Consider the following 21900-nt stretch of genomic DNA (forward strand, 5'->3'; position numbering starts at 1 on the left):
TCATTCATGTTTTCTATTTATATTTTGAAATAAACACACCCAACTTACTTGTCTTTCAGTTCCAATACTTTTTGACCAACAGAGTTCAGAAGATCCTCTAACTTCCGTTTTCTGTCCTCAGTTTTCTTGAGATTACTATAAAAATGTAATATATATTTTAAGACTATGGACCCAAAGGAAAAAAAAAAGAGTAAATATAACAGGAAAGTAATTTGCATGGAGATGGTTCAAAGATATTCTCCATTGTGTTTTATATTGAAATCTATATTTTCACATGTAAAAATTTTGAGTACTTCTCATCACATAGCTTTAAAATGGAAACCAAGCACCCCATTCCTAAAGATCAAATTCTTCTAATACAAAATTTCAAGGTCTGGGAAAACAATCATTTTAGATTCCTCAGGTTATATATGGTCATAGGACTGTGTCTTATCTTTCTGATCCTAAGGAGAAACTGATAATGCTTGGTACAAGACTGAGAAATAGGAACTGTTACCTCATACAATAGCATGGGTTTCACTGAGAGAATACAAGTTAAGCATACCTGTGATGCTAATTTCTTCCTGTATTCAGCTGAGACAGGTAATTCATGATTGTACAAAAAACATCCAAGGCATAGCTTCCAGGAAAAAGAAACTATTGCACACTTACCTTTTTTGTCTCAGTATGTACATTTTATTGCCTCTGGTGGAGGTTACCTTTTATTTTTTGTTTTTAATAAACTTCAATTCACACAGAATCACAGAATTGTTAGGGCTGGAAATTACCTCTGGAGATCATCTAGCAGGATCATGTCCAGGCACAATTTTAATATCAGAGGAGGAGGCTCCACAACCTTTCTGGCATCTTGTTCCAGCACTCTGTCACCCTCAAGTAAAGAAGCCTTTCCTCATACTCAGAATCCTCCTTGGCAGCTTCAGTTTCACCCACTACCATTGGAATTAAAACCACTGATTTTGTAATAGAGTCTAACTTACGCTTCCAAGCCAGCCTTTTCTTTTTCCAAAGGCTGAATTCGTTCTAGGACATGGGAATACTGGATATTGGCATTCACCCAAGCTGCTAATGGAGCAGCTGCAGCACTGGCTCGTTTAGCATTCTGAAAAATTCAGCACAAGAAAAGTTGTTATAAGAAAGTCCTTGAAGTATAATGTAGAAGAGATAAATAGAGGATAAGTAACAGCAACAGATTTTCTAGTTACCAACTTAAATATGCTAATAAGCTAACTCTTCTAATGAACTAATCTTTTAAATTGTTACTAAGATTGTATTGAAGGCCATCAATCTGTGTAAAAAACCACAGTGGGTGTTTTTACAACTATGAAGCTAAACTGAAATTAACAAGTTTTAAATCAATGAATGATTTATTAGACTCTTATTGGTACAAGGACGTCAAAGGAGCCAGTTAGAATTCCTTGGGCTGAGTTTTACTTTATAGCAGTAGAAAAATCTTTGAGTACTTGACTCCATAATAACTTCTTACCCAACCCCTTCACACTTACCAACCAAATTTTCACTTTAGGAGGCAGTATGCAACAGAGTAACCTCTGCTACACCTTTATCTGTTTATACTGACAAACTCTGTAAGCAGAATTCATCACTTTTTCTCTTACTGAAGCTCATCCTAAAAATTTTGCTGGCAAACCAGGCAATCATGTCTTTTCTTTTGGTCTTTTTTGGTCTTGTTTTCATTTCATGTAATGCAATCACGAACTACCTTTGGATCAAAAGATGCTCTGTTTTTATAAAGAAGTTCTTCAACACTCGCTCGTATTTCTTTTGGAATATTACGGGCATCAAATGATTCTATGTCCTCCCTCACACTTCTTTTGGCCAAGAAACTGTGAAAAGAATTAAATAACTAAGTAAAGAAAAAACAAATGTTGAAAAGGATATTTCCATATGAAACGAAGGAATTCTGAGCACAAGATTCCTGAATACAATAGCACAAGATTCCTGAATACAATAGAAAGTAGTTCACACTGTAACTCAATGTTTAATTTTAAAGGTTAAATAAAATTCTCACCTCTTCATGCTCACCCATGATGTATCAAAAATCCCCATCAGGCGCAGAACTCCCTCTAGAATGTCTCTGATTATGTCAGGGGGCATCCGCAGCGACCGGATTTCTAACAAAGCCTCTGGCTTTATATTTCCAACAGCCAATTTAGCTTCACTAACCAATGGCTTAAAACGTGAATGAAAACACATTAAAAAGAGAGATGAGGATATGAGAAACTGAACATTTCCCATTCCAGTTTTCACACAATTTCATGTTCTTTTTAAGTACTTTATTACCTAAGAAACTAACATTCATGCAGATTCATGTTTACAAGTCACTACAAAATTGCCATGCATTTACTAAGTGATAATAAGTATGCTTCCATATGAAACAGTATAATGTAATCTTGACATTGTGATACAGGTGTTTTTTAATAATGACTGGGGATCTCTTTGTAAAGATCCATAGAAGTAGAGGACACAAGAGCTTTCTGTTTCCAGCAGCTAAACAAATCCTTCACCCTTATCAACAAAGCAACAAAATGGTCAGGAAACAAAGTTACAGATTATCATTAAAGACTGTGCACACCTTGCACATCCTTCATATTTATCACAGACCACAGAATGGGTCTAATCCTGTAGTTCTATGTCACTTTCAATACAAGGATATAATTCCTTGATACCTATGATATTTAAAAGGAAAATAAATTTGTTGCACTGTTCTCTTAGACTTTAGTATAAATTTAAAATGCATGGTATGAAAAATACACACTAAAAGCAATGACTGAACACACATACCCTCCAAAAAAACTGATTCTTATCAGCTGTAAAATCTCTTGAACAAGCAATTTGCTGTAGCATCATTATGATATACACTTTTCAGGATTTAGTAATAACAGTAAATTGTCTCCCACTAAACTATTTCCATTCAGCTGATAGTACCAAGCCCTATATTACCAGCTTGATCAAGGCAAAGTAATGTAGTTCGTTCATATAAAATATGAGTAATTGAAAAATACTACATAAAATCAGCAGAATTCAGCTGGAGAGCATGGCAGCATAGAAACAGCAGGTGAAGGCAATATTTGCCTTCAAAACTGTTTCTGTAATTACTATCTAACAGAACATAAATGCCAGAATGACAATCTCTATTTGCCACATGGAATACTGTTTTCTAATTTTAACATCAAAATATTTTAGAGTAAAATTTAAGAATTCCATTGATAAATTCTGCAAAACCATTTCGCACAGCAGGACACAATTCAGATAAAATCAGACTGGAAAATATTACTTTTCCTTATCAGCTCTTACCTGAACCTCTTTCAGTTCATCTTCAATTTTTCTTTTTCTTTGTTCTATTTCTGCAGCCTCTTCTGCTATTCGGTGTTTAATTTTTTCCATTTCTGCTTTTTGTTCAGTAGTACTCTATAAAAAAAATTACTTTAGTTTGCAAATTTACACAGATTTTATTCCTTTCGGTCTCTTATTTCTTTTAGTCTTCATTATAATAATTTGCACAATACCAATTAAAATAAAATAACTGAGTCTATTTGATATTAGGCAGGCTGGCTAAGTTAATTAACTATATGGAATAAGCATAATTTGCTTTTACTGTGTCTCCTTCCCTTTCTTTACCACACACCAGATCTGTACCTCAATCTGTGAGGCTCATGACTTTTTTCCCCTTCCTTCTGATTTTCCATTCCTATGTCAGCCTTCCTCTAAAAGTGTAAGGGTGACAGCCTCTTTAACAATCTTACTACATTTGAAAGTACTATTTTCCTTTCATTGTCTTTGTCCTGATCCCACTTCTATTTCAATTTATTTCACAACACCATTAAAACACTCTTTTTCTATCATGTTCATAAAAGCAGCAGTATTGGAACTACAGCTTATTGGCCTAGAAATACTAATCATGGTATGGTTTCTTTACTTGTAATTTTGAACCAATCTGTTTGTAAGGATAACTGTCTTATGTCCTACATGTATATTGCAAGTTGTTTGGGTTTACTTTTTTTTCTGGATTTGTACTGTACCTACCAGTGTCTACAGGCAGACAGTAGCTATTAGCCATCTCCAGGAATCCTAAGCACTTCAGTACAACAATTAATATCTAGTATATAAAACTACAGTAGAAAGGACCTAACAAGTCTTTTACCCATTGAGGATAAAAGTATAAAATAAAATGCTAATACTCTAGGCTCAGATCACCTAAAAGATAAAGACAACGAAGCCCAGAGTTTGTGTTTTTCCAGTATGGAACACATTATCTTCACCAGCAATTGTCAAGCTGAGTTGAAGTTGTAGCAGAAGGTAACTGATGCATAAAAGCAGAGAAAATCTTAAAATAATAATAATCCTCTGAGCACTTAACCCAAGCTACAGATCAGCATGTTATTGAAGATTACATCAAATCCATAAAACATTAGCTATATAAAACTAGATTAGACATTTCATGCAAATGAACATGCACTGAATGATTGCTCTGAATCAGAAAACCTTAACATTCAGTTGTAGGTCAAAAGCTTTTCTCTGAAAGGAGATTAAAAGAGTCTGTATGTATTAGAGCTCTCTCTGTTATATAAGCTAGATCATTTCAAGTGACATTGAAATGTTAGAGGGCACCTATACTTTATGCTAATCTAAATAATCAGACTTCCACTGTAATTTTTCTGATGTCAGTGGGGCCATCGTGTTTCGTTGCTTTTGGCCTTACCTCTGATTTTCTCTTACAGCATAGTATGTGCTGCCCACATACCCATAACTCTACCAGACAACAGCAGATGCAGATTTAAAACTGAAATTATCAACACTCCAAGCCAATCATCATTATTCAAATTCATGTACTACAGACAGATAGAGCCTAAAAGTACTTAAAAATTGCCTACAGGAAGAGACTTACAAAGAATGGAAGTAATAAACCTCTAAAGCACTGTGAAACAATGGTTTGAACGACCAGGCAGTTATTTTACTGCACACAGAGAATGTCTTTGGCATCAAACTTCAGACTGACCAGATTAAACTAGTAACAAAAAAAAAAAAAACCACCAAAATAACAGACTCATTACAGCTTATCCTACACTTAGAATTCCAGGAGGCATCAATATAGATCAATAAAAATTCAAAGAGTGATGAATATAGGGGCATTATCTAACCTTCTCTGAGGTTAACTTCTGAGAACCAGACCTCATAAAATACATATTTTCTAATAGTTCGCAAATTTAATTCCTGGTATTTGCTACTTGTAAGTATTTTGATGAAATTTCCTACCTGGGATAAACATAAACCCATCAGTTTGGATTTACAAAGTTCTAGGAAAACTTTCAGACAGACTAAACTACAACAGTGAACACTACTCAGGTGCAAAACTTGCACTGATCTCTTCCTACTCAACCAGAGTAGGAAGAGATCTAACCTGATTTAAATTACATCATCCTTTGTCCTGTTGCAACTTTATTCAAGCCTCTGGGCTTATGGCTTCCCTTAGGCAAATTCTTGTAAATGCATCAGGTTTTGTAACAGTTGAAAAGTACACAAAACATAGGCAGCTACAGAGACCAAAGACAGAAAACCAGCTTTTTTCCTTTTTCCCCCGCCCCGCTTTTGATGTGATTGTGTACACCACCTGCATAGACACTGTAATTTCTTGAAGAGCAGCATCAGCTTCATCCTGCTTCGTTTTGAGTAAAATGCTTTGCTCTCCAGCTTTCCTGTTCAGTTCATCTACCAAGGCTTTAGCTTCATTCAGCTTTGAAACACCTGCCTATAAAGGTTCATAGGAAGCAGATATTTAGGAACATATTTTAGGTTAATTTAAATGAACATTTGCTAAAACTAGTAAGGACAAACAAAGAGCAATGTAGACTAATCTTTTCTTTTTTTTTAATTAATTTTCACATTTTCTTGATATTATTTAACCTAAAATTTAGATCTGGTAGTTCTAGCTGTGTCGCTCTAAGATCTAGTACTACAGCCAGAAGATTAAAAAAAAATCTTAAAATAATAAACTTTTAATGAAACAACAACAGGCACACAATCTTTTTTCCAGTAATTCAATAGTATTTCAGTTAACTGGTATCTCCCCTAAAAGCAAATCAATAAAAATTAAACAGAATAAAATAAAATAGTTTATCTGATTTCTACATATTTGAACACTCTAAAAAACATATATATAAAATAAAGTTTCAATTATGCTCAAAATTAACTATTTTCTTTATTCACATTTTCTACACTGTTTACTTAATGCTAATTATATAATATCAATATTTCAAGATATATTTGAAGAAAAAATTACCTGTAAGATATTTTGATTTGGGATAAACATCTCTAATTTTCCAGTAAATTATTACCTTTATTTAACAAGAAAACACATGCCCAGTCTGATACATTCTTGAGGAAAAGTATTAACAAAAACAAGAAAATCACTTTTCACTCTTTCAGGCACTTGAACAGAGAAGGGCATTAAGATTGATACTATTTCTCTCTTGGACCACAGCATGAGCATTTGCCAATAGAGGACACATCACATAACCATGCTAGCAGCTACAGCTCATTAATACAAGAGACATTTCCTAATGCAAGAACATATTGAAAAGCCATATGTTAAGGGTGTAAAACACATACCTGCAAGTGGTTCTGCCTTTTTATCAGCTCTCTTCTTTTACTGCTGTTGATGGTACTGTATACACGAAGGAATGTCATATACCTGCTAGGTGTTGCTCCGTATATTTTACATGATTCGTGGATTGCCAAAAATGACTTCAGAAAATCAGAATGACCTGTACAACGTCATTTGTTATACAGATAAAATTATACTGAATTTTATCTCACGTTAAAATAACTAAGAAAAAGCAACACAATATGCTTGCTTTTCGAGATATGAATTAAGAGTATTCAAAATAGCACAAAGACTACACACTTTTTAAGTACTCTCAGGAAAACAACATGTAAATACATTTGAAATGCCTATTTCACAGAAAGAAATACATTGAAATTGTTTGATGTTTGGAAAAGTCAGCAAAATTAATTGCAGACTACTGAAGGCTAACTGTGTAAGAAACTACTTCCATAAAAATTGAATTTTAAAATACTTGGGACTGTCTTAGAAATAAAGCCCATGTGTGTTTGTCTTCTCCCTTATCTCTGATGACAGGCAAAGTAAAAGGTTTTCCTGCCATTTAGTTTATTGAACAGTTTCTCAAAAAAAGCCCAAAGATACTGTAAAATAAACTGCATTACCCTACAAAGGAAAAAAATTGCTAAAGCCTATCTATATATAAATGAATGCCTCTAATAAGTACTGTGGCCTAGATTAATTACAATGATCTAGGATAAAGAGGGATGGTAATGTGAATACCAAATACTATTTTTGGCCATTATTCTGATTGGTCTATTAAAAAGCAATATAAACCAAGAAACTCCAAGTGATCCACTTACCATCTTATATTCCGTTAGTTCCACGACCTCTAAGTGCTACTTTTATAGAAAGTGGCTAAAAGTAGTATTCTGTAAGTGAGTGATGACCTGGTCTCTTAGATTATGTTTGAGACACTCCTTTTAACATGACTATATTTGAAGCCTTATGATAAAAACTAATTATTCCGAAAAAGGGGCATTTCTTACAACAAAGTAGTTTTTAAAATTAATAAAGTAAAATGAAAATCTAGAAAAAGAATAATGAAATATATAAACTGAAAAACTCTCAAAACATCAAATTATCAGGTTGTGAAATAACATCCACATAGAAGGAAGACACTGACCAAAACAAGATACAGCTAAATCAGCATATAAAATTGAATATATACAGTGTTGCTTGTGACAGAAGAGACTGCATTTGATCAGCCAGGATGTATTTTCAGACTAATGCTCCCTTGTCCAAAATGCCGGCCATGTGAATAACACCAAAGTCTATGAATATGCTAGTAAACACATACTCAAAGTATCTATGTTACTATCTATGCCCAACATGGGATCAAGTGTCTAATAACAATAATAATAACTAGTAAGTCTACCTAAATATTACCTGAATGTTTTTTCTTAACTTCTTTATGTGTTTTTCCAGTCTTTTCTTGTTCATCTGAATCACACAGAAGCATTTCAGGTATCTAAAAAAACACACATGATTTTTTGTATGAAAATTATGAACCATGACAATTTGAGTTAAAATTTAAAAAAAAGAAACCCACAAACCTTCAATCTAGTTTCTCTTTTGAAAAGACTGAAAATGATACACTTAGAATAAGGAATCTACAGAATACTTTTAGCACTAGAAAGATAAATTATGCCTTTCCATGTCACTGATAACTTCCTATTCTCTCAAGTGGAAGGTATTTATCCCAGAGGCACTGTCACCACTGCTGCTGGGCTCAGCCTTGGCCAGCAGCACATCCTTCTTGGAGCCAGCTGGCACTAACTCCACCTGACATGGGGGAAGCTTCTGGCAGCCTCTCACAGAAGTCACCCCTGCAGCCCAACCCAATACCAAAACCTCACCACACAAACAAAATACAATTAGCTTTAACACTTTGCTTGTAGTCTGTATTTTGTTCCTAAATGCTGTGTGGGATCAGAGTCACAGTAGTCAGCACGTTGTTCAAGTCAGCCCACAGAGAGAACAAAACATAATGTTACTGGCAAAATAACAATGCTAGTAATACTTCACTGTTCTGCAGACTTTTCCATCTTTATAAAAGTGTACAAAGGAATTAAATAAGTACAGTGTAGTTATTCCTTCACAGCTTTAAATATTTTGACTTTATTCACCAGAGCTCAGTTATATTAATTAGTATCAGAGATACTAATTTAAGTAGGTCACAATTAATGAAACTTACCTTTTTCATACTGTCTTCTGACCAGGCTTCCATCCATAAAACCTGACACTTCTTATACAGTGCTGGATTACTTTCACAGTTTATTGTGAAATTTAAATTGGTAGAATCCATGATCAAGACAACATGCAGATTTTGTTGGATCCCTAAGAAAATGTAACAATTTTTAGTACATAACAATCTGACTACGTAACAGTAGATTTATTGCAAATACAATATAATTTACTTTCTTTCAAATACTTATCACAAGGTAATTTCTGGGAAAAAAGAGCCTACAACACCAAATCACAGTAGGACAGGAATGTTTATAAGCTGAACCTTATTAAGTACCATGAATTCTCATCATGTATACTACAGTGCAATTTTTAATTCTGAAGAGCTGGCAGCACTTAAGCAGAAAGCACTAGTTCTCATTCTTATTCGTGTAGACCAATAGAACCAATCAGAAGCAGTTCCATGGCTGGCTGATATAACTGTATTCTTCCAGTCATATTCTTTGATTTATTTCTAAACTATTTAATCTTCTCATTGGGCCAAGGAAGAAACACAAATAATTAAGAAAACTATCTGTAAACTTGTTTATAATTACTCAGAATCCCAAGTGATTTCTTGGCATAATTGACAAATAGAAGAAATCTCTGTTACTAGATATACATAAAAGCTATATAAACCAGAAAATAATGGGAACAAAAGCTTTCTTCCTTCCAATTACTTTCAACAGCAGATTTCGTAACATTTGCATAACATTCATCAATACAAAATTTCAGACAGAAAAATAAATTTTCAGCTGAGGATTCTGTGCCCTCAAATATCACAAATATTACTCCTGCCTGCTATTTAATAATTAATTTAAAGTAAAAACTGCACACAATAAAAAGACCATGTTAGAAATTATTTGTCCATTATTACTCCACTTTTTAAACTTCATATTTAATTATAACTTATAACTCTGTTGACATACGGTATGTGAAGTAGTTGAAAATTGGTCCTGTAAATCCATCTTGCGAAGCTTGATCCTTCAGAGGAGATAGCAATGGTTCCAATTCTTCTATTTTATACAGCCCAGGAACTTCTCCTATTTCAATAATGAATTTGAGTCAGATAAAATACACTACAATTCTTTCAATTGCTTTGAAGGCTTCCCTTGAATCCTCTTTATAGAGAATTCAAATTTCATAGTTTCACCTCTATACTTTCTTGACTATTATCCCATGTACTTAATAATTCTTTTCATGATATCATGAAAACAAACAAATTACAGTGATTCTATTTAACAGTCTACTTTGTTTATATTGCTGAAATGTGTTTGAAAAAGGCTTTTTCAAATCTACCCAAAGACAGTGACCCTGTTCTGCATACAAAACAAATCAAACCAAACTATCATACACCAGGACACAGAAACTTGAAAGTGAGTAATCATCTAGATTCTCAGACATAAAGTTTTAACACTGGATAATCAAGATCTGATACTGTAAGTAGATCTGGGGTAGCACCTGAGAGACAAGAAAACCTGGTGCTCTTATTAATCAGCTCTTAAACTACAGCAGTTCAAAAAAAATCATTTAGCAACTTTGACTTAGTCCTTCAATGATCTTCTCACTGATCCAGGAACAAAGCTGGACACTAAAATAAAGTCACTTCTGTTTTTTGTTGTTGTTGTTTATCATCTCAGTACCTTCAGAAAAGTGAGCTTTGCTGGTGACTATTTCGTTAAAGAACTCAGTCCATACAATCTAGTAAAGCATTGGAAACCTCTCAATTTTGAGTTCTATTATAAAAAGGAAGTGGTAGAATAGAATGCATTTTCATTTGCTATTACACTGTTATCAAAAACTCCTTCGAAATGAATTACAGGACTGAAAGCACCTGTACTATAGGGTAAATTAAAGGACAACTAAGTGAACCTTGAGTCAGGATCTTATATATAAGTACTCTAATTATAACAGCATAGAAAGCTAACTAAACCTTCTGATAGAGACATAAAGTTAGAAAACACCATCTAATTCTGCCTCGTTGAGCTAAGTCTGCATGGTACAAGTAGCACCACACTCTCTTCGAACTTGACTCACCTGAGGACAGTAAACTGTTGACCATCTCCAGGAAAGTGGAATGAACAAACTGATAGTCTTCGAGCAGCAATACCACCTGCTGGGCTTCAATGCCTGCAAGCTCCATCACCTAGAAGCAGGGAAGACATTTAAACCTCAGTGTATTGTTCAGAAAGAGAATGATAATCATACAATATCCTGAGTTGGAAGGGACTGACACAGATCATAATCTTCCTTGACTATATATCACATGCATATTTTCTCCACAACATCTAAACTATTATATATTTACAAAAGATTTCCAGGTGATTCATTTCAAAGAGATATCAAATATAAAGAACATTTTACCTAGATATACAGCTTAGTAATGAAAAAACAATTAAAACAGACTCATTCATAGAGTATATTTATGTATATGACTCAATGATAGAACTGAATCACTCTTTTGTGTAGGCAAATATCTAGAATTTTCTTTAGCATAGCTGAAGGTAATGAGAAACTGTTGATTCAAGGCTTGCATCTGGTTTTATATAATATGCACACTTTTGTCAATCACTAAAATTTTATTTAACTACTATTAACTGGCATATCATAGTATCGATAGAAAATAAAAGTACATACCAACATGGAATTATATACATGAAAAAGCCTTTCACATAAATATTCACATAAACTTCAAATTTGTAAGTTCTACAACAATCAAAAAGAGCTCTGGTATTCCAAAAAGTGGATTTTCAGTTAGTCACTGTAAAGAACAGTACACACATCTAGAGTGAGAACTTCTAAAATATTACTTGTTTCATTTAGACTGTCATTTTTCTTCTTGCACAACCTTTTGTGTCCTTCAAAATTCCCATATTCTTTTTTTTTTTCTTTAACATACACTTACAACGTTACAAAATAGACCAAACTGAGTGACTTACATATTTAAGATCAGTTTTGAACTGCTTCAGCTGATAACCTCTGGAAATTTTGGGAGTAACCAGAACAGCTCCGTGCATGTGACTGACTAAAGAGGTAACTGTCCGACGACCTACACCACTCCGTCCTGCCAAAAGAAGTGATCCTCCAGGAAAACTAAGCACTCTGTCCACTTTGGACATATAACTAAGGACTTCATGGAACAGTAAAATATCTATCTCTTTTTTGTCCCGTCCATAGTGAATTATAAAAAAAAAAAAAAAGAGGAAAATAAATCTGATCACCAATAATAAATATAAGCAGTGAGATATGCAAACACCCAACATTTAAACATTTAGAAAAGAAGGGCTTAAAAGCTTCAGAGCCCACACTGGTCTTCATTCAGAAAAAAAAAATATTTTTTTCACAGAATTTAGAAACCTCACATACTCTTCATGAGTAATAAATATTATCACTAATGAACATATCACACTACGCCCAGCACCAGAACACCTTGGAAGTCTTTAATATATTGAAATGGGAATCTACCAGTGAACTAATTAAAATTGAATAATGGACCAGAACGAAGTCTGAGCTGAGTCTCTGACTCCAGATTAATTAATAACTCAGGAGAGTGTTTTAGGCACCTAATTGCTGCATAATTGCAGATTATGGAAGTTCCTAGTGAAAGACACACAACAACAGATCCTATTATTAAATGATGACCTTGTTATACTCATGAAAACCTCATCTTTGAAGCCCAATGTAACCATGTAGTCAGAAAAAAAAAAAAGTAAAAACAACAACAAAACCAAACCAACAAACTCCCTGCTTACTGAGGCTATTGAATTTCATAATTTCCCATATAGTGTATTGGTCAGAAGTTGGCACTTAGGGAGAGGTGGTAGATTCCCATCTGCAGTCCATCAAACACTGCGACTAAGGGTGACAATCTCAAAATTCTCATCCTAAAAATCAGAAAGCCTGGAGGAGTTAAAATGATTGTACTTCCTCATCAAGCTCACTGTTTTGTACTTTAACTGCTTAAAAGCATGCCAAATCTCCAGCAGTTCCTCAAACAAAAATTACGTTACCATATTGCCAATTCAAAAAGAAATAATTTAATAAAACATTTAGGTACTCAAACAATACACAAATATATATGGACATAAGTGTTTCTCAAAATGTTGGTTCATCAAACTGTTGCAAATCAGCAGCAAAGGCAATTTATGTCCTTTCATCAACCTAACCTTGCTACATACTTCCTACTGCCTGCCACATAACATCACAAGTCTTCCCTTCACCAAATGCAAAAGGTGATTCTTTGAACAGGAGGCAGCCCCCACCATAAACCTGGCTGCTTGCATGTTACTTTATGCCAAAACTGTCTAGAATCATTGCTGTGAACCCTTGCTGTGTATATTCTTTAATCGTGCCTCACTTTTTGAATAACATCTTTCAGGTCTGTTGAGTTTAGTCTGCCAAGTGGCCTCCCATGTGGTGGTAGTGCCTGGCCTGGTGTGATGAATGCCTCTTGACAAGTTCCCCAAGTTACATAAAAGGTATCTGTGGAAAAAAAAGGAAACTTTTGAAACTTCAGGTGTTCAACTCATATACTATCTATCTTGACTAGGCATTTCCTAAATAAATATTTAAGGTTTGTGTGGTATACTGCCATATGCTCACCTGCCATATTGTCCAGAACATCAGAGCCCCAATCACCTTGAAACACATTGGTCAAAATGTTATCAAATACTTGAAGTTCTTTCGTGCCAACAATTCTGTCACGGAACAAACAGCGTGCTTCATAAGCAAGAACTTCCAATACAAAGTCTGCAGTTTGTGTCAGTGAACCTACAAAATTTAATGAGAGAATTAATTTTATATATTTGTAATAGATTTTCAAATTTCTACTTTAAAATATGAAATTGAAAATGAGCAAGAGAAATTACATACCAGCAGGAGAGCATCGGTAAGGAAGAAATAAGAGAAAAAGTAAACATTAAGACGTGCTTCTTAATAATTTCTTTATGGATCATTACAAGATAAAATTAAATATATTCTATTAAAGCGAGTTCTCTCTATTAAAACAAGTGTCAGCTTTTAATAAAACTGAACAAGGTGTTGCACACAAAGTTAAAATTAAAAGTCAGTTTTCCAGGCAATGAAACCAAGAAAATCCAGACGACATTTTTAAAAGGGAAGAGAAAGACTGTCAATAAATACTAAAATAATAATAAATACCCAAAAGTCTGTATTAGAAAATGCCTATAGAGACTCCAAATCTTAAATACTCGTCACAAAAGTAAAAAGGAAGGTGAGTAAATAACAAGCCCTGCCATTCATCACTGGAAAAGCACATGCACATGTCAATGTTACATACAACTAAGAAGTCCCTAAATCAGCTGAGATTACCCATTCATTGATTGTCAGTGCAGCTTTTCTGACATCATTCAAGCTGCATTTACTACCTCATGATCCCAGAAAATAAGTGGAAAGGGAGCACAGCATTCTTACCACTTTTATGCTCTTTAAGCAGCCCTCTATGCAACCTTTTAATGAATGTAAGATCTAAAACAATGAATAATTGCTTGTGATGTAGTAATAATACCAATTTCAGAAACAAAAACAATATTAGAAAGCAGCCCATGAAGTATGTGTATAAACCAGGTTTATACAACCAGGTACAGCAGGACCACCATGAGAGGCAAGGCTCTGGGAATACAGAAAACAACAAATATGCTCAAAAAACCTCAACACAAAACACAAAAAAAACACAGTGAAGAGTAGGGGGCACAGTTCAAGTTCCCTTAGTAAGAATGCAGTCCCAACCTATTAACTTCCCTTAAACCATAAATAGATCCACACATACTTTAAAACATCATTGGATTTTTTTTAACTTGTTTACTCATATGTTATGGAATGAACTGTCAGGCATTTTTTCCCTCTATTGAGTTACAGACAGTTCACAGTTAAAAAAGATCAATGGAGCCAACAGTAAGACTGACATCAATAATAATCTAGGCCATTTTAGAATTACTTTATTAATGAAAACCAAATAAGTGACTTACCACCTTCTAAATCATATCTGAATAAACCAAGAACCCACTGAGTAAGAATACATGGTGTAAAAAGGTAATGACTGTGATCATCAACTGTGAATTTTGCTCGTACCTAAAAATGGGAGTTAAGGAAAGGAAAAAAAATGGTAAATCGTAAAATACTTTTCTAAGGTACCAGATAGATTAGTTTCCTAGTTGGTGAACATTTAGATATTCTATGAATGCACTCCTTGCTTAAATCTTGTTTTCTGAACACTGAAGATTTTTCTCAGAACATTTTTTCTGTACCATTTTGTGATGGAAACAACTGCACATCTCACCTAGGACTGCTAATGCAGTATTATTAGACAAAATACATAATTTTTTTAAACAATACCAAATATGAAACACAAAGGCAATCATGAAATGTAATAAAAACCTACCTGAATTATTAACATTTTCTCACTAAAACCTACCTAAATTAGTAATACTTTCTCACTACAAAATACTTCATACTTACTCTTCTCCCAGAGAGGATATTCGAATTTACAACTCCATCGTTAATTCAAGGAATAACTGCTTTCATCAGTTATGTGATGAAAAGAAGCAAAGCAAGCATGACATAGTACCTTCACCAGTAAGGCTATGTACTGATCAAGAAAAGCAAGTAGTTAAGCATATTGCTAAACAGAAGTCCATAAAATTTCAAGTGGGAGGCTAAAATGAACTTGTGTCCAGTTGTCAACACCTGCTTTTAACAGAGTACCATTGTAATAGGTAGTCCTTGATGCTTGTAAAGGATGCCACCCTCATATCTCCTCCTGTGTTCATAACAGCATCCATGACAACTGGGCACACAATCATCTGATGCACTGTCCCCCCATCCATTAAGTAGGAAAACACTGCTATCCACATTTTATAAATCAGGAACTGAAAGTATAGAAATGTTAGGATAAGAGTGCCAAAATCCTAAAACAAATCCGTGGGAAAGCAAGAGCACTTACTGCTTACTCTGCTTGCTTCTAATACCTATGATTTTCTGAAAATAAGAAGTTCCAAAACTGATATCAACTTTATTAAAAAGATATAAACTTAGATTTTAATACGGATAAACCTTTTTACTTGCTTATTAATATCAAAAGCTTATTATTTGTAATAAAATATCAGAACTCTCCACCTCCTTGAAGAAAGAAAAAAGGTTTCCATACCTGTTGATAGATCTGAACCATAGATCCAGCCAGCTGATGTATTTTTGGCAAAGAACCCCAAACAGGGTGATTCTTTAGGTTTTTCTGTAGTACGGGTTCCAAGTAGGCACTATAAATAGTTTGCAATTGTTCTCTTTCTGGATAGCTAAAAAGGGAAAAAACCTAGTCGTTATGGACTTTTTCTGTTTAACTAAAACTGAGCGAAACTTATATACACAATTACTGAGAAATTTCATTTAATAGCATTTCCATCCAGCAGCTGAGAAAAATCATCATTTTATTGCATTAGGCCACTCTCAGAAATTTTCTAAATAGATCTGTTGATATGGTCAAACTTAAATAAATAAACTTCAAATTATCTAACTTTATAACCAAATATCACCTTAACACAAAGCTGCAGAAAGCAGTTTACTGCAAGCAAAATTATCCAACAGGAAACATATTTCAAACACTTCACTACCAACAGGCACCTGTGGATTCCTCTTAGCTGGACTCTTTGGTGCCAAGAGGCACCAAATAAGCACCAAATCTGACAAATCTGACCCAATCACAAACTGTGACAAAAGATGAAAGACTGGAACAGCCCCATCTTTGCAAAGACTAAATTGACAAGAGCTCCTTATAAAGAGAGGCTGAATCTGAGTTCTGAGAGTTTGACATATACTTACTCAATTGCACAGAGACGAACAATAGAAGTAAATCTGGAGGTAAGTTTATGTCTTCCTAATGTTCCTCCAGCTGACATGGAAGCCACAATTTGGATGTTTTCTAAACCAACCCATTCCAGATTTTCATCATAAAATCCTTGATACGTAAGAACCTTTAATAATTAAATAAATACTTCATTAAAGTAAACAGAGTATCATACAAAATAAAATATAATAAAAAAGTGAGAAATATACCATTATTTCTGCTTTCCTAACTGCCTGAGGTATCTTACCCCTTATAATTTTGTCATCTGCACATTTGCAGGACTCCATTGTCCCAAACATTAAGGAAGATGTTAAAACACATCACGGTTTGCAAGTAGACTCTGTACCACTGACAATCACCCTCTGGGCCTGGCTCTTCAGCCAGCTTTCAACCCACCTCACCATCTGCTTATGCAGCCTGCATCAACAGCTTTTCTTGTGATAATCTTTTGGGAGACAGCATCAATGGTCTTAATGAAGTCCAGATAGAGTATATTTACTCTCTTCCCCTCATCAAGCATGACTTGTCCCTGGTGAATCCATGCTGACAATTCCTGGCAATCTTCTTGTCATTCATGTGTCTACTGCACTGTAACTCATTGAGATGAGTGCTGTCTTTATTTGTTTATAAATATCAGCCAAATAAAAATGGTATCTTATTTCTGGCTGACACCTACATAGTGTATTAAAGCACAAACAAAACCCCAAAACCAATGCCAATACAGGATGCAGGATTTTAACACAGAAATTAATCAATGTAGGTATTTACTACATACACTAAATTATATCCAGTATACCTGAATCTCTTTATAAATAATAGACATAAGTGTTCACCTGCTGCAGAAAAGCCACGAGAGTGCTTGTTCCCCATTTATCAGGTTTGGGTAGATTGATGTCTTTTAAGTACAAAACAAGCCTTTCACAGTCTTTTGGTCTGAACACTCGTCCAGTGTTTGTGCTGATTACAATGCAAGTTTGACTTAATTTCTGTAGAAGATGTTGAGAAGTAGTCTGTGCACTGCAGTGAACAGTGGCAACCTGAGTGGAGCGGAGCTGAGAAAAAGCATAGTGAAGCAGCATCCTAGAAAACCAAACATGTAGGCATAAATAAATTAAAATGCTATGTATCACAAGATATTTTATAGTTTTTGAATTAACATGCATATACTATATCCAGTATTAATAGAATAGGTGGAACATGAGGTTTGCTGAATTCAACACTCTTGCCTTTAAAACTGTAACATTTTCTATTCACAAAATTCAATGGAAGTGTAGTGTATACAGCTACACAAAACAAACAGCTAATTAAATACCTTGGTTTAGTGACCCAAACCATCAAAATAAGGAATCTAATAAAGGCAACAGGATGTGCTAAATTGAGTTGCCCACACAAGGCATCTAGAGCCTCTTGAAATGAGACAGGATCTCATGTGCCTCTAAGGTTTTCCAAAGATCCTGTTTCATATCTAAAAGCTACATACAGATATTTTAGATGCACAGTAACAGTCTGAACTGTCCCTGTAGAGCTTCATAATTTACTCACTTGCCAGTACATAAGGCTTGTTTAATTAATGACCTAAACCAACCATATTCTATCAGAAAGTCATATGATAAAAGCATTATTAAAAAATTACAGATTCTGTTAAACAAATAGAAGTATATTTTACTTAAAGTAGAAACTATTTTTTACCCCTTTCCACATCCTTCAGGACCCACAAGAAGAAATGGTTGCTTATTATTAATATCTAGCCATGGTCTAAAGTAATCTAAACTTCTCTGCATGTCAGGGGTTTGGATGACAGGAAGGGTTTGGAGATTACTGAAGTCATCAGCTGTTAGATTTTCAGGTTTTTTCAGCTGATACAGCATTAGCTCTCCAGTGTCAGTGTCATAATAAGTGTCCAGGGGCTTCCTTGGATCAGGAGGAGACTCTTGCGCCCAACTGAAGATCTTTAAAAAAATAAAAATAAAGCTTCAGTTAAATCCATATTCCTAACACCAAGATCTACCATTTCAAGCTAGTCTAAAGAATGTTCAAAGAATACTTATGTAAAATGAAACACATAATTCTTTGATTTGACAGTTTGAGGCTGCCTTTGAAAATTAATTCATATCACGCATATGCTTTATGTTTAAGTCCTTAACTAAACAATAATATATTACTCTTCCACATCTCATAATATAAAGAAATTAAATTAAATTGTATTTAGAAAAGCTTTAATTTTTTTTTTTTGTATTAGGCATCCTAATAAGAAAAATACCTAAGACTACCTCTCTGATGAGGAGGAGGTCAAGTCCTGTTTCTATTTCAAGTATCCTGAACAGAAAAAAACCCTACAAAAATAAATCTGAATTACATGAACAATACCTACAGACAAACACAGTCTGCTGCAGTGGGTCCCGGCACTAAGCAGTATGGACAAGGGCATTTCACTATCTCTTGGTGCAGGACCAAAGCATTGCTATCTGGGATGGATGCGATGTATCAGTGACACATAAAACATTCCTTCACTTCTCAGCTATTTCCCTACAGATTACACAAATCAAAATCAAATCAGAGCACAGAGATTACCTCTTTTGCAAATTCTTGTCGTGACTTCATGTTGAGATTGCCACCAAGACCACGTAACAAGTTAATAATAAACTGTCCACGATCAGTACTGCCATGAAGATGAGACAGTCCATTCATCACAGTTCCGACTAAACTTGTTTCCACTACAAAGTCATTCTGTAAATTGCAATTTGTAGCAGATTTAAATATATTCCTCAATATAAATGTGATGTGTTGCTAGCATGCTTTTATTACTCATGGCTTTTTGACATTTACACAAATGAGGAAAGATCTCAACACTGCTATTGTTCTAGAAAATTCACTTGACATTAAATTATTTCTAAGCATTGATATGGTGGTTTTAATTCCAGACTATGAGTTAATGTAATTTAGGATAAGCAATCAGAACTTTCCTCACAGATTCTGAGAATCTATAAGGAATAAACATAACTGTACACTGGAAATCTTCCTTTTGAACAGATTATTTATGGATTTTGCTCTTTGGCACCAAAGGGAATTTGCAGCCTCAGGAACAATGCCATGGCTTTTACTTTGTTACTTTAAATGTTTAAAAAATGCCATGGGTAAAAGAATTGGGAGGAAAAATAATTAGAAGAACACAACAGGACCATGTATGTTCCGCAGGAGGAGATAATGCACGTCTCTTAAACACTAACACACTGGAGGGAAAATCTCCTAAAAATATTTTCAGCACATAAGCTACTTGATCAATGCAAATTCAGCTCCTCCAGAAGGGGAGTATGGGAAGTAGCACTAATGTGGTCACAGCACCAAGCCTGCCAGAGTACAAGAAGGGTTTGGACAATGCTTGCAGGTGCACAGTTTGATTCTTGGGGTGGTCCTGTGCAGGGCCAGGAACTGGACTTTAGTGATCCCTGTGTGTCCCTTCCAACTCAGGGTAGTCTAAATTCTATAATGCTATCCAAAAAGCGCTGAGTTTTTTTGTTTTTTTTTTTTTTAATTACAGTTCAAAACTTAATCTGAATTATCTATTTAGTGCTAAACTAGAAAAATGGATCATACTTAACAGATGTTGAAATTTGATTAAGCATTCATTTACTAACCTTCTTTACAACCCAGTTTAAAGCCTTCTCAAAATAGTCCCCAATCCAATTTTCAAGGTTGTATCTGCATTCTTCAGGCTGATTTCTTATCCAAGACTTTATTAGAGCATTAAGATCTGTATCTTCATCACTAAGTCAGAACAAAACAAGATTCAGATAAATAAAAAACACCAATGTCTTTAAATAGACTGTTTTAAAGGAACAACAAAACTCCAGAAAAAGTCTGGAAAGATACTTCAACAATTTCTAACCAATATTTGGGCTCTCCAATAAAGAATTCACAATGTCTTTTAGAAAAAACCTGAGATATTTCAGTCAAAAATTTATAACAAACACCACAGAAGGGTTACGCAACCTAAAGAAACTTCCCCGGTGATTGGCTTCCTAAGTGTAAGCAACTAACCAACTGCTCCCTTCACTTGAGAATATCTTCCAAGAAAAGTAAGTATATATTTGCTCACTTTAAAAGTATGTAATACTCTGGCTTACCTCAGAAAGATCATTCCCATCCGAGATATTGTAGCAGGAGAGGCACAGCTAAGGTCATGAGTTTCAAATATAAAGTTAACATTTGAACCAAACTGAATCCTTTCTCCACTGGGCATAGTCAACAATTTGTTGTCATCCAAAACAGAATTCAAAGATTCAATCCATTCAGGATCAATATCACCATCACAAATTATCCATGAAGTAACATCTATTTTCAGACAGAAAAATAAAATATCAAACCCAAGAAATACAGTCCAAAAATATCACCTCTTGCTATCTTAATGTTATTTATTATTCTTTCTTCATTATGACTTACAGTTCTATGAAGACACTCCTCATACTTTAGCCTCTGCTGCCTATTTCGTTTTATTATAACAAAATTTGTAAAGAATGTACTGAGGCATTTGGCTACAATTGTTACCAGAAGTTTTTCTTGTCTTATGCTATCCACAAACAATAACACAATATGAAGAAGTACTTGAAAAGAAAGGATTTCGGTCATTTCAGTGTAACATCTGCAAGTCCCTCTCAGACATACCTCGGGGCTCTCGCACCACTTGCCGAGCACTATTTGTAAGCACTCCATCAGACCATTCCCTGGTATCCATGTCAATCCGGCCCAGCAGCTGATGCCGAGGCATTGCTTTGGGATTCATTGTGTACTGCTTCACTACTCTGCCGGTTTTACCAAGGGCTGCCTTCAACATCCGCCAGAGCGTTGATTTACCTCCACCACTGGGACCTACAATAACTACACCCATTCTCTGACGCAGCTGCTCATATAACTCCAAAGCCTTCTTGATCTAGACAATGAAAGAGATAATGGCTGTGTGAAACTGTAAAGCTAAATGAAACATGTTCCTTTACAGTATTTTGAAATTTACTTTGCATGCAGACACGTTCTATAATTTTGTTTTTTTAAATAATAGATAATAGCAGATATATTTAGAATTGTGATACTAAAGTTTATGAAGAAATTTATTTTACATGTTAGAAGCATTTTGCTAAATTACTAATACAAAAGCAATAGCTATTTTCCAGCATATTTTTGATGAGAA

At 34.5% G+C, this 21900-nt stretch overlaps 1 protein-coding gene across 1 annotated transcript in view; it reads right to left on the reverse strand.

Annotated features, from left to right (window-relative positions):
• The window catches only part of DYNC2H1 (dynein cytoplasmic 2 heavy chain 1), a 147054-nt gene that overhangs the window by 95867 nt on the left and 29287 nt on the right, over positions 1-21900 (reverse strand). Inside the window, exons 36-58 of the mRNA XM_041487125.1 lie at positions 21381-21645; positions 20843-21050; positions 20354-20483; positions 19290-19445; positions 18408-18667; positions 17552-17798; positions 16694-16845; positions 16026-16170; positions 14848-14950; positions 13463-13630; positions 13218-13342; positions 11800-12048; positions 10898-11006; positions 9790-9903; positions 8832-8974; positions 8024-8105; positions 6625-6779; positions 5627-5764; positions 3313-3426; positions 2027-2187; positions 1718-1841; positions 978-1099; positions 49-135 (exon numbers count right to left, since the gene is read on the reverse strand). Coding sequence (XP_041343059.1) covers positions 49-135; positions 978-1099; positions 1718-1841; positions 2027-2187; positions 3313-3426; positions 5627-5764; positions 6625-6779; positions 8024-8105; positions 8832-8974; positions 9790-9903; positions 10898-11006; positions 11800-12048; positions 13218-13342; positions 13463-13630; positions 14848-14950; positions 16026-16170; positions 16694-16845; positions 17552-17798; positions 18408-18667; positions 19290-19445; positions 20354-20483; positions 20843-21050; positions 21381-21645 — 3557 coding nt within the window. The remainder of the gene's footprint in view (positions 1-48; positions 136-977; positions 1100-1717; positions 1842-2026; positions 2188-3312; positions 3427-5626; positions 5765-6624; positions 6780-8023; positions 8106-8831; positions 8975-9789; positions 9904-10897; positions 11007-11799; positions 12049-13217; positions 13343-13462; positions 13631-14847; positions 14951-16025; positions 16171-16693; positions 16846-17551; positions 17799-18407; positions 18668-19289; positions 19446-20353; positions 20484-20842; positions 21051-21380; positions 21646-21900) is intronic.

Source organism: Pyrgilauda ruficollis, unplaced genomic scaffold (assembly GCF_017590135.1).
Source record: "Pyrgilauda ruficollis isolate IOZ18807 unplaced genomic scaffold, ASM1759013v1 scaffold8, whole genome shotgun sequence".
Classification (NCBI taxonomy): domain Eukaryota; kingdom Metazoa; phylum Chordata; class Aves; order Passeriformes; family Passeridae; genus Pyrgilauda; species Pyrgilauda ruficollis.